This window comes from Brassica oleracea, chromosome C2 (assembly GCF_000695525.1).
Source record: "Brassica oleracea var. oleracea cultivar TO1000 chromosome C2, BOL, whole genome shotgun sequence".
In the NCBI taxonomy this organism is placed as follows: Eukaryota; Viridiplantae; Streptophyta; class Magnoliopsida; order Brassicales; family Brassicaceae; genus Brassica; species Brassica oleracea.
The window spans coordinates 12,107,601-12,120,807 of record NC_027749.1 but is presented as its reverse complement, the minus strand read 5'-3'; the positions used below and the strand labels follow the sequence as shown (position 1 = coordinate 12,120,807).

General features: G+C 30.0%; 1 protein-coding gene across 2 annotated transcripts; it reads right to left on the bottom strand.

Moving 5' to 3' along the window:
- Nucleotides 1-7,056: 7,056 nt before the first annotated feature.
- Nucleotides 7,057-10,383, bottom strand: LOC106323002 (WD repeat-containing protein 44-like). Of its 2 annotated transcripts, none has more exons than XM_013761161.1 (6): nt 10,231-10,383; nt 8,852-9,850; nt 8,688-8,778; nt 8,311-8,600; nt 8,146-8,239; nt 7,057-8,064 (listed from the first exon to the last, which is right to left on the bottom strand). In XM_013761161.1, exons 2-6 carry the CDS (start codon nt 9,776-9,778, stop codon nt 7,577-7,579), a joined length of 1,890 nt encoding a protein of 629 aa, XP_013616615.1. In that variant the 5' UTR covers nt 9,779-9,850; nt 10,231-10,383; the 3' UTR covers nt 7,057-7,576. The 2 variants fall into 2 exon arrangements, with proteins under 2 accessions (XP_013616615.1, XP_013616614.1); XM_013761160.1 differs by having other exon boundaries at nt 8,852-9,841.
- Between the last annotated feature and the right edge of the window lie 2,824 nt (nt 10,384-13,207).

Below are 13,207 nucleotides of genomic sequence, written 5' to 3'. Positions count from 1 at the left end.
TCAAATTCGTTGGTGCTTTACAAGCTGGTTTATATATGACTTAGTCATTCTTTTTCGGGTCAGCAAATGTGTCTGGCATTTGATTAGCTAGCTTTGTAAATGTATAATCTTTGGACGTCTATTTCACATTCTTTAGTCCGAGGATCTTGCCAAGACATTGATGTTTGATTTCATTCTATTTCTTTTACCATTCTTTTACAAGCTTTATTATTTTTTTCTCCTCCTGGTCTTAAAATAATTCGTGTACCTGGCCTCAAATATAATCACTCATAGTTGACTCAAGGTAATTTATTATTGTGGGAGAATCATATCCAACATATATCCCCATCCTCCTTTTTAGGTCTCATCTTAGTTCTCTGTGGTTGAGCAATTAGTACATAGACAGCACATCCAAATGTCTTATGATAGGGTATGTCTAGCTCTTGACCTGTTAATAATTGTGATAGGGGATATCTATGCTCACTAAATGGTCTGATGTGTATTAACTTAGGTGCATGTAAATTACGTGTGGCCCAAGCTGTGAATGGGAGTTTTGACCTCATAAGTTATGGTCTATCAATCAGCTATTTGCGTTTTAAAAGATTTCGGCCAAGCCGTTCTTGGTATGGACATGTATCACAGAATTGTCCACACTTACCCCCATAGACATACCATAATCATTTAAACGGTTGGAACATGTATTCACCAGTATTATCTAGACATATAGTCTTTAATTATTTATGAAAAAGGGGCTCGTAGCTGTTTTACTGGTGATGGCCTAATGAGTTTCCCTTGTGTACATGCTACACACGTGAGATTCTTTGGGATAACTCTTCTTATCTTTAAATGTGTGCCTCTTGAATATCAATTTTCGCAGGCTATTAGCCTCTATCATACTGATCTATGCATAGTCTAGGTCAGTAGAGAATGCATATATAGTCTTTAGGATTTATTATGACCTTGGGCGATTTTATACATATATCTGAAGGAACTATTTGTTTTCTTCGCCCATTGTTTCAATATGGAAACCATTCATTCTTATATCACTCAATCAATTTCAAGGCTGATTTTAAAAATACTAGAATATAGATTTCAAGCATGAATTTCAATGAATCAGTTTCAAGGCTAATTTTAGCAATACTAGAATATAGATTTCAAGAATGAATTTCAATGAATTAGTTTCAAGGCTGATTGGTATTTAGCATAAACCATGTGTAAATAATTTATCTAGTATCCGAATTTATCAAACCTCAAAAATATATAATCAGATCAATCAATTTAATCGAACTTAGCATAGAATCTTAAACCTCAAGACATTAGATTTTATCATAAAACTATCAACCTAGCATACGGATTTTCAATTCTCAAAAACATCCAAATCAGATCAATATAACCTATCATACGGATTATTTAGGGTTTCTATTTAAAACATATCAGATTACAAAACTATCAATCCTAGCATATGATATTAAACCTCAAGAATCATGCAATTAGATCATTCGGATTTTAAACAAGTAAACCTCAATCAATCTATCAACCTATCGGATTATATAAGCAAAGCAAGCTAGCAACCTATCGGATTCATGTATGTTTTAACAGGCTGATCGGTTTAAACAATTTTAAATCAGATGAACAATTAACCAAGCAGGATGAAAAAATAAATCTATCAATTTAACGGTCAAACAATTCTATATAGCATCAGATTCAATCAGATTTAAAGCCTCAATGATCAAAACCGAAAACAGTTTTGATTTCAAAATAGTCGATTAGGGTTTTAATATGTGATTTGATAATTATAGTATAATTAATTCTGATACTATCGGGTCGCGGACGTCCTTTGTTGCTTGATCGGGCCTTGATCGTCGGACGTGAGCTGTCTGATGCTGTCGAGAACGAGGAAGAGGTCGCGTGCTGGAGCTGCTCTCGGATCGCGAACGTCTGAGCTAGGATCAGGAACGCCTTGGGCTGAAACTGATTGGGGACGCAAGCTGGAACAGATGCGGGAACAAGAGACGCAATCGGGGTTTAGGGTTCGTCGGATCGCCGGCTAGGGGTAAGGTTTTAGGATTTTTTGATTTGGGTATTAGCTTAGGGATTTAGAGTTTCGTGCTGATAACGTGTTATAAAAGTAATGGGAAAGTCTATCTTTATTCATAACATAGATGTTCTTTATATAGGAGATTACACCGTCGTAGATAAATGGAAAGATTACAAATCATAATTTATTGGTTATGAGTCATCCACAATCTGGTTCATAACAGTCACCTTTTAATTGATTTAATTTTTATTTAAAGATTAAAATTAAAACGTTTTACTCAACTAAACTATAATACTTTAGGAGAAATTCCCTAAGATAAAACTAAAAAAGTTTTTGTCACAAATATAGATCTTAAAAAATAAAAATGACCAAAATAAACTTAAATGTTTTATCAAAAGAAGTAAATATACACTTATACCCCTAGGGTTAATTAATCTAGACATTAGGGTTTAAAGTTAAGGAGTGGGGTTTAGGGTTTAGGGTTTAGGGTTTAGGGTTTAAAGTTTAGGGTTTAGGGTTTAAGGTTTAGGGTTTAGGGTTTAGGGTTTAGAGTTGAGGAGTGGGTTTTTGAAGATATGATTTCAAATTTTAAAAATTAAAAAAAAAATGAAAATTTTCAAAATAAAAAATGCTATTTTAATCATTTTAGTTTTTGAGATTTGTGATAAAAACTTAAAAAAAAATCTATTTGAAAGAATTACCCATACTATTATTTTCTTTGTTCCAGAACACTCCCAGTCCTAGCGTTCTCATGGATAATGATGATCTAGTAGCTGTGAGTACGCCGATGTCACAAAACAAAACATAAAACTAAAAGAACAGATCAATTAATAACAAAACTAAAAGAAAGAAAAGAAATAATGCGCATCCAGAAAAGCGAACCCTAGTCAGTACCGTGGGAGGGTACTATGATACCACTACACCAGATGCGTATTTGTTTTAATTGCTTCCTTGCTAATAATAAATTATACTACGTAGAATCTTTCTTGTAAAGCCTATGATGGATGATGATGATTCACAACCGATCTTTAGATTTGTGAACTCTCTTCACCGCTCCGCTGCATCCCTCCCAAAGACTACTCCATAAGACACAAAATATCAATACATGTCCTAGCCTATATATGTCAAAGCAGTAGCTTCAATACATCTAAACTTTGTTACATAAGTCATAACTGATTACAAATCTTTCGTAGCAAGCCTTAGCTCCATATACACTTCATTATCCTCGGACAGTCTTTCAGAATCATACCACAAGCATTAGAATCCACTCTCCTAATAGCATGTGTTATACTTACAGTTTGAAGGGTCCATAAGATGATGATAACTGACTTGGAGTCGTGGACTCATCTTCCAGACTTTCACATCTTCTATATATTAATCAACGGAAGATCATTTAAAAAGTTGCAACCTTAAGTTTGTACTAATTAAAAAGAGATCATGCTTAGGTGTCATTTAATTAAGATGTCAATTTAGCTTACTTGGCAACTTAAGAATCAATTGAAAAAAATGTTGGTCTAAATTCAATTACTAGGGAACATTATATTAACCCAAAATATAAAAAAAGTGTATGCTTTCCTTAAACAAAAGCTACAGAATTACCTAATATGATTAACATATATATGTCAATTAATGACTATGAATAATAAAGATTTGATAACAATTTTTGCATTCTTCGTCATTTTTGTTTAATTTTATATTATTAAAAAAAAATAAACACTCACATTAACCATATAATAAAAAATTAGATTTTTTCTTATATGTTATATTTTGAATTTTTTTAAATGACTTTAAATTACAAAAAATTAGGAAACCTCGTATGTTATATTTTAATTTTTTTTAAACGACTAAATTAAAAAATGAGAAAATTTTATATGTTATATTTTCTTATATGTTATATTTTGAATTTTTTAAAACGACTTTAAATTACAAATATGTAAGTTTTTCTTAAGCATACGACTAAAAGCATTAAATGACAAGTATCAATTCGATGGTTGATCTGAAACCTTTCAAAACAATAGGGAAAAAAAAAATCAAAATAATTCAACTGTGGAAAACAATACTGTTCACTTTTTTCAAGAATGTGTTCGGTGGAAACAATAAGGTTTTTATTTCATATTTTTTTTAATGTCTAATCCGATCAACTCATGATATATTAATTATAGTTTAGTTCCACAATTTTTAATAAAAATTGATCCGATCTATCGGAAGACAATTATATAATACCAATAAAAAATATTGTATATGTATAAATAAAATAACCAAATATATATAAAAACTTTCGATAATATATACAAATAAATTCACCATGCATTGCACATATCTTATCCTAGTTGTTTACATACTATTCAAGCCTTTACTGTTATGTAACTATACAACATCACAATTTTTAATAAAAACTAAATTTTGATCCGCGCAACCGCGCAGATGTTTGTTTTCATTTTTCTATACATAAATTATTGTTTTAGAATATAAGTGGTTGTGGAAGCACCGTAGCCTACTGGTTAAAGTTTAAATGCTTCTACATTCAGGTCTGGGGTTCGAATCTCAGATTATGCAATTTATTGCAGATAACAGGAAATCCAGGTTTCAAGTCCCGGAGAGAGCGATTTATTAAACAATTATGCAGACTACAGAAGAAAGGCTTACAAGAGATCTTCAACATGGTGCAAGTAAATCTGGTCAGGCGTGGATCTTCATAGGACAGCTCAGGTGATGCAGTAAAGCGTAGGTCTTCATAAGGCAGGTAGTATTGTCGGTTGTCGAATCGTCTATGTAATTTTTCTCATATCATAATTGTAAGATCATATAATAAATCCTACTTAACATAGAAAAAAAAATATAAGTGGTATATATTTTTAACATTGATCATATACTTAAATGTTTATATAACTATTTCAAATACAATAATTTTATAATTTATATGTTATAATTAATCAATTGGTTAAAACTGTATGTATTAGTCACTTCTTATTATATATTTATCTTATTGTATTTGCATTTAGTTACTACACAAATTTATATATTCATAAGAAAACATATTTAAAAATTATTTTGTATTTAATTTATGTTAAATTATGACCCGTCTTTTAAAGCTGGATTTCTTTTTACTAATATTTTTTATGATTATTTATTTCAGATAATATATTATTGTATATACAAAAGTCTAAGATATGTTAATTTTTTTACATGTATTATATAGTTTGCTATTTTAAGCCGTTTGATCATCATATTATATTTTAAAAATAAACTAGATCTCGATCCGCGCAACCGCGCAGGTTTTATTTTATTTATTTTTATATAAATATTTTATTTTCAATTCTAAATTGGTATATATTATAATATATGTGTCTATAAATTTTTAAAACATAATAAGTTTATGGTATATTTTTTTCATTGAATAGATTGTTTTAAACTTTCACATGTATTTGTATCTTCTTATATATATATATATTTTCGGATTATTATTTCATTATTAAAATTGTAACTATATATATAAATATTAGTAAAATATTGTCTTATTGTCATATTCAAAAATATTGTAACATTTCACAAATTTAGAAAGTTTTTAAAAAATTAAAAATTTTGCTTCATAGATTTATATTATTGAATAAATAATTAAACATTTAGTTTTTTTTTTAATTTTTAAAATAAACTATATAGTTTAAAATTTGTTTTCATTGGTTTAAGGTAGTACATATTAATCATTGTTAGATAATATGATTTTTTTTATTTAAAAAAAAAATCTTTATAATTTTAAAAGTTAACATCGACAAATATTTAAATATTTAACATATGGAGGTATAGTATTATAACATTCAATTATATCTATTTAATTTATACTATCTATAAATACAATGGATCATTTATTCTTTAAATCAAATTATTGATAGCCCAATAAAAAATGCTGGTAGGTCCAAAATTTAAATGATAAAATTAGAAATTAAATGTAACATGACTTTCTAAGAACATGTCCATTAGGTCCATTTTTAAAAAAAAATCACACTTGAATCAAGGTTGTGACTTCTGTTTTAATATATAAGATTTATATTTATGAAAATAAAATTTATAAATTTATCAATTCAATATACTTTTACCATATTTATTTAAGTATAATAATTGTAGATGATAATGACTATAAAGTAGATATAATAAGATATAATTTATTTATTTTTCATTTTATAAACAATAACTTAAAACACATTAAGTTATTGATAAAATATTTTAACACAGATTTATTAGAATTTTTAAAATATAATATATAAATATGTGTTATATTTAAAATAAAAATATATTATGATTAAAGTAGTTACAAAAATTTTATATTATTAGCTTGAAAGAAATACATGTTAATTTTTATACATCTATTATATAGTTTGCTAATGTTAACCCATCTTACCAACATATTAGATTTTATTTTTGAACATAAATATTCTATACTTACGAAAATAAAATATATAAAATATATAAATTTATAAATTTAATATAATTTTATTATATTTAGCTCAATATAATAATTTCTTTTAATATGATTGATTATGATTATATAATAGATAAAATATTATAGAATTTTTAATTTTTCATTTGATAAACGATAACTTAATATATTAATGTATAATAATTTTTCAAACTAATTTCAAAATTAGTGAAAATATTTAAATATAATTTCGAAAATGATGATCTTGTACAAATCTTTTAAAACAGATTTGTTAGAATTTTAAAATAAATATATTTATATTTAAAATGAAAAGATATCAAAAGATATTATGATTAAAATATTTTAAAGATCTTATGTAATTTAATAAGATTTCTAAGTGATGGTCCAAATTAAAAAATCACAGATGAAAAAAGTCATGAGTTCTATTTTAATATATAAGATATATAAGATAAATCAACTGAGCTTTGATTATCATAATTACAGTAGACGTATAGGTAAATTATTTTAGTTTAATTCTTCAATTATTTACATTACTAAGACCATATATCTAGGTAGTTAATTTTTTGAAAAGATCTGAATCGGTGAAAGTTGAAATCGTATTAACTTTTTAAAGAAGTTGTGATGTATACAATCATTTACAAATATAAAAACCTGAGCCTCTCGAGGTGGAGGGAGCTAACAATCAATTAATTCTTCTCTAATCAAATCTGTAATAAGCTAAAATAAACTGAACTTCTCTTCCATGAAGGAGGATCTTTTCTGTGGAAGTAACATCAACATCTTTCACCTTCAACCACTCCTTTACCATGATTACTTTGGACCCCACAATCGTCTCACAGAACCGTACTCGTTGAAACCATCTCCAACCGCCACTTACTGCCAAAGAAAAAGAAACATATGTTCCTTGTCATCTCCTGTGTCTATATCAACCGATGGAAAAATCTCCCACTGACCCCTTCTTGAAAGATCTTCTACAGGATCATAATCTGGAGGGACTTGCTTTTGAATCTCTTTCTTTACTATTGAGCAATAGCATAAGTCCGAGAAAGTGGATCTAGGTTTCTTTTGGGACCTACCATAGCCTCCAAAGACCTGCCAGAACAATGGCATCTGGTTTTGTTTTCTCAAGCTGTAGTCACAGGCAAGCCGTAGTTCTGAAATGTTCTGATCCGTCCGTCCCAACCACCTGTGACAATGACCATACCCCAAGCTAGAGAGCTATTCGTTGCTCTCTGGTATGAGGACTTGAGAAACTTGTAGTGTGATGCACTCATTGTGGACGAGGAAAGAGGATTTGCAGGTAAGTTTTCCTCTGGCCACGTCGCGCTTCCTTTGGGGATTGATCCAGGGACAAATCCTTCATAAGATAAGCAAGAGGGTGAAGAAAACGGGAGAGTTGCGTTGTGATCTAAGAATCCACACCAGGTTGCTGCAACGGATGCATTGGTGGAGAAACGTTCAAAAGATCTAATCTTTTTGGTTTGGGAAGAAGAAGAATCTGATTCCTCTCCATTGCTCCATATATATATATTGGAGTCCTCACAAGCTGACACAATGTGCTTCCCATCAGACGTGAGAGACACTGACGTGAGGCTTCTCGTCTTGCAAACACCTAAACAGAGATTAATTTAGTATCAATGATAGAAATATTCAAAAGAACATGAAAGATCAAGGTACATAAGATGCAACATACCTTTGTATTTTCTGACAACATCTCTGCCTTGGAGAATTCTGACTTTGGAATCAGCGGAAACAACCAGGACTTTGCTCTGATCTTGTGGTAAGAACTGAGATCACACAATGTAAAGAGAAAGTAAGCAAATCATCAAGATTAGGGGAAACAAAGAGAGTATATTACCTGAAAGCCTGTTATACGTTTATTAGAAGACTTCTTTTTGCTAAGCAAATGTATCTGAGAGTCCAATTCTAAATAGTCTCCAGACATGTTAAAGAATCTGCAGCCTCCACTCAGAGAACCAATGATTCCTCCCTTTCCATCCGGACGATAACACACTGCGGATATAATGTCTTTGAGATCAACCCAATCAACAACATTGCAACCAGAAACGTTCCAGATTCGAACTTTCCCATCAACTGAACCACTCATGAAGTAGTTCTCATTCACCGGGTTGAACTGAACAGACGTCACTGCAAAAGAAAAAGAAGAAGACGATAATGTCAGATCAATGTAGTAACTAACTGAGATTCTGTATTCACCAAGAAGAAGAAGCATACCATAACTATTGTGAGTGAAAACTCCAAGACAATCGTTGCAACCAACTTGCCATAGACGAACAGTTTTATCCATTGACGCCGAGAGAAGATACTACAGTAACAAAATGCCTCAGTTTCTTTAATTAATAATAAAAGATAAATGCAAAGTGTTTTTGAAAGCTTACGTTATCCATTGACCATGAGATGTCCAAGACTTCACCAGTGTGGCCGCGGAACTCATGTAAGGGTTTCTCCATTATCCGGAAAGCTTTAGGAGGGAAGACGACGCAGGCTGAATCAGATGTTCTCTTGAAACTTTCTGTCGTCTTGTTTGGTTTCTCTTCATCTAACAAGACCGGTTTCAACTGGGAATGATCATTTACCTCAAAGTACATACAAGTAGGGTTAAGGCAATCTCTTGGTGGTCTAGATCTCTTATCCTCGATGACTTTCCAGACGCGCACAATCCCATCTTCACCAGAGCTTGCGAGATACTTCCCATCGCCGCTAAACTTCATGGCCGAGATGGAACCGTTGTGAGCTTTAATGTCTTGGCTTTGATAAAGAGCTGAGAGCTCTTTGGTCTGTTTCCTACAATGCTTGACCTTAACTCTTGAAAGCACATGGCCGTAGCTAGAAGAAGAAGCTCTGATCTTTGTATAATCCGCGGAACATCCAAAAGAGCGCAGCCTGGTGAACCATCCCTTCTTGATATTGCCCTGCTTCTCTGTTTCCTTCAATGGACAACATCTGGAACTAGAAGATGATGCCGTTGAAGAGCTCTCCCATCTCGTTACATCGCATCCATCCACATTCAGAGACAACAACTCCTCGGAAACTTCCACTAGGCTTGAAGCAGAGGAAGATACCTGACTAGAAGAAGAGCTGAATCCTCCAGATATCTGCTCAGCTTCAACACAGTTCTCTGAAGCTCCATCAGACTCAAACTTGATAGGTTGAGCAAGATCTTCCATCCACTGCAAGAACTTCCTCCGCCGCTCCACAACACTTGCAGGTGAATCATTCCATACATCGAAGTCGGATGCCGTCATCATCTCTTCTTCCTTGGCATAAAAAAACTGCAAATCTTCCTCTTGAGACGAGTAATCCATGAAGTATTCTCCTTAACCGTTGTTCAATCCTCAACCGCCTGTTTTGCTTCCAACCAAGTAAACCTGCAATGGTTTTTATATACACACAAATTTAGAAATAAAATAATAAAGAAAAGAAGTTTATAAAATAAGCAATCACAGAGTTCGAGAAAATGAGTTGAGAAATAAATCAAAAGAGCTAAAACAACAAACTCAATCCAAAACCCATTGAATCTAGTCCTCTCCTCTCTCTCTCTTTCTCTCTCTTAGGCATTTCAACAAACAGCTTACGTGGTCAAACCACAAAACCATCAAAAGAACGAGTTTTTAAAAGCACACAGAGAAGTTGAATAAGCAGTAGAAAGTGAAAGATCTCATTTTTAGATCCTAAGAAACAAATCCACAACGAGAAAAATGCGTCAGCACGAGCTTCATCGATCAAAGCAGCTAAAAAAGATTAAAAAATTGCGTACGTGGGTTGGTTCGTCTTCACTTGGTTACTTCGAAACTGGAACAAACACACTCCGAAGAAGAAGCGATGGTAGACATAAAGACCATGTGAAGTATTTCTATGGTGATCGGTGAAGAGACCAGAACAGAGAGAAAAGAGAAAACGTACAATTATATTTATTTATTTATTTATTTATTTATGTGAAGGAAGGATCAAAGGTTTTTATTGAACTATGCGAAGAAAGAGACAGTAAGGAAGAAGATGGATTTGTCCGAAGAAGGGAAAAGAGTTTTCGAGAGAGAGACACGAATCTTTGTGTGTGACCGTTTGATTTTGATTTGCCTTTATTTAACTTCTCTGTCTTTTTCGTACCGTTAATTATTCGTTAGTTAATCTGTTAACCCACACGGGCATATTTTGTAGTAATAATAGTAATATATTTGACATCACGTTTATTTTACGTGTTTGGGGTAATAAATTTGTTACCGAATCATTCAGATTCGAAAACAGATTACAATCGGACACGCTAGGTCAGGTGGTTTAAGCATAAGCATTGGTTGAAACTCGATAAGAGGAGAGTTTATACAATGTCTCAGCATAAAAAAAAAAACCATATTTTCAATCTTAAAGTTATTTGAGCCGAAAACTTAAACACCTCCTAATTATCAAAAACATAAATTACTAGCTAGAAGGGAGGAAGTAATATACTTCCTCATAGCAACTTCATTGAAAGTTTTTCTAATGCAAGTACTTTACACAAAAAAGTAATAATATAAAGATAAATAAGTACTCAAATGTTCATAAATATACTTCAATAAAATATTTTTGGTCAGAATTCTCAATATTTGAGGTACTCATTCATTTTCTTATAATTATTTCTTTCAAATTTTGGTGAGATACCTATAAAAGAGTATTTGACAAAAGCAATTGTACTCCTAACACCCCCAAAGATACCCTATTTGCAATTCATACCCTAAATCCTTCCATTTTTCTTCTTCCCATCACTACCATTTCCCCCCATTTGTATGGTATCCCACTCTTATAAATATATTGAGCTAATTAACTCATTTGACAACACATATATTTTATTATATTAAAAATGTATTAATATATTATAATTTAATATATGATTAATTAAATAATAATAAATTAAGTAAAAATTATTGATTATTTAAAAGGATAAAATAAAGATTATATATGTAAAATCACACTGAAAATATAAAACTATATTCTTTTGAACTAAAAATAATATCACTTATTCACATTAAAACAACACGTTTATTTTATTACTTATGTACTGTAGTTAGTTTTGTTTTAATGTTTTACACTAATGTTTCAAATATATAGTTTTAACTAGTATTTTTGAAAGATCACTGTTACGAATTTAAAAATATTTTTTTCACATTTCTATTCATTTCTTATCGATTAATTAAACTTATATACATATATATATATATGTATATGTATATATATATATGTGTGTGTATGTATATATATATTATAAATAATTAAATATAAAATAATATATTTCGAATCATTTTAATATATTTTAACCTGAAACTATAAAGAATCTGTTTTTGAATTGGTTTTTCAAAAAAAAAAGGTTTATATTGACTGAAATTTGAAGTTGTTTTTATATATGTAAAGATTATCTATAACTAAATACAACAAAGTTGTATGCGATACAAAAAAAAAGGATAATGATGATATATGTATTGTTCTTAACTATTTTTGTTGTCAACATATTGTTCTTAACTTTAGTCGTATTCATCTGCACTCGACTTTTTTTTTGGTTGAAATCGACTTTTTTTCTTATTTCTTTACACCGGCAAGGATTACTGAGGGGGAGATACAAATCATCAAATAATTACATTTGTCTTCTGATTGTTTATTTTCTATCAGCCTCGTCTTCTGATTTTACTTTCAATCAAATAATAATATCAGTTGCGTTCAAAATAATAATAACTAGATGATAGTCTGTACCTTGTGTGAATTAATATATATCCAAACAATTCTAATTTTAACATATTTTTATTTCATTTTAAGTTATTTAATTAATTTCAAATATTAATCAGAAAATATAATTTGTCTTTTTATTACAATGAAACTTTAGGTAATAATTATCATGAATATAAATAAAATATTTATTAAATAATCACTAAAATTATTCAAAAACTAACAATTTAAATTTTATTTATTAAAACTAATGATTTAACCTAAAATCATGGAATGTGACAAATAAGTTTCTAAAAATTAATAAAATATGACAAATATGTAAATAACATGACAACTAAAAAAAATAACATAAAATTTTGGAGAATATAAAAACTAACAATTCAAGGTTTTATTTATTAAAACTAATGACTCAATCTAACATCATGGAATATATAACAAATAAACTTCTAAAAATAATAAAACATGACAAATAAGTAAAATAATATGATAAATAAACAAAATAACCAAAAATTATGAAGAACAAGACAAGTAAACAAAAAAAAAAATCATAATAATATAGATATATGTTAATAATAATAATAATAATAATAATATTATTTTTTATGCGTAGATGTCTCTTTAATTTTGTAGTTTAAAAACATTTGTGGTACATGCTTTGTTGGAGCCCACATACCTGCATGATGACTACGCGGCATGTTCCCTGTTCGCTTTCCCTTTGATCAGATTCGAACTGTAGTCCTTTGATCTTAATTATCTGTCACATTAACTACTTAAACTCCAGTTGTTTGATCCCTTAATAATTCGCTTTATAGTATATATTCTTTTTCACATCTTTTTATTTTTATCTGGCTTTAATACTCTCTGATTGCTTGGCAGCGCACATGGAATATTTGTTACTCTTCAGGTCGTAATCATAGAAATTTAAGATTAAAATAAATGGTATACAATAGAGTTTTGGTCACGGTTTAATTATAAATCTTATTTTATTATTAAATTTTACAACACTGGTCGCTGTAATTTTTTTTTTTTTTTTTTTTTTTTTT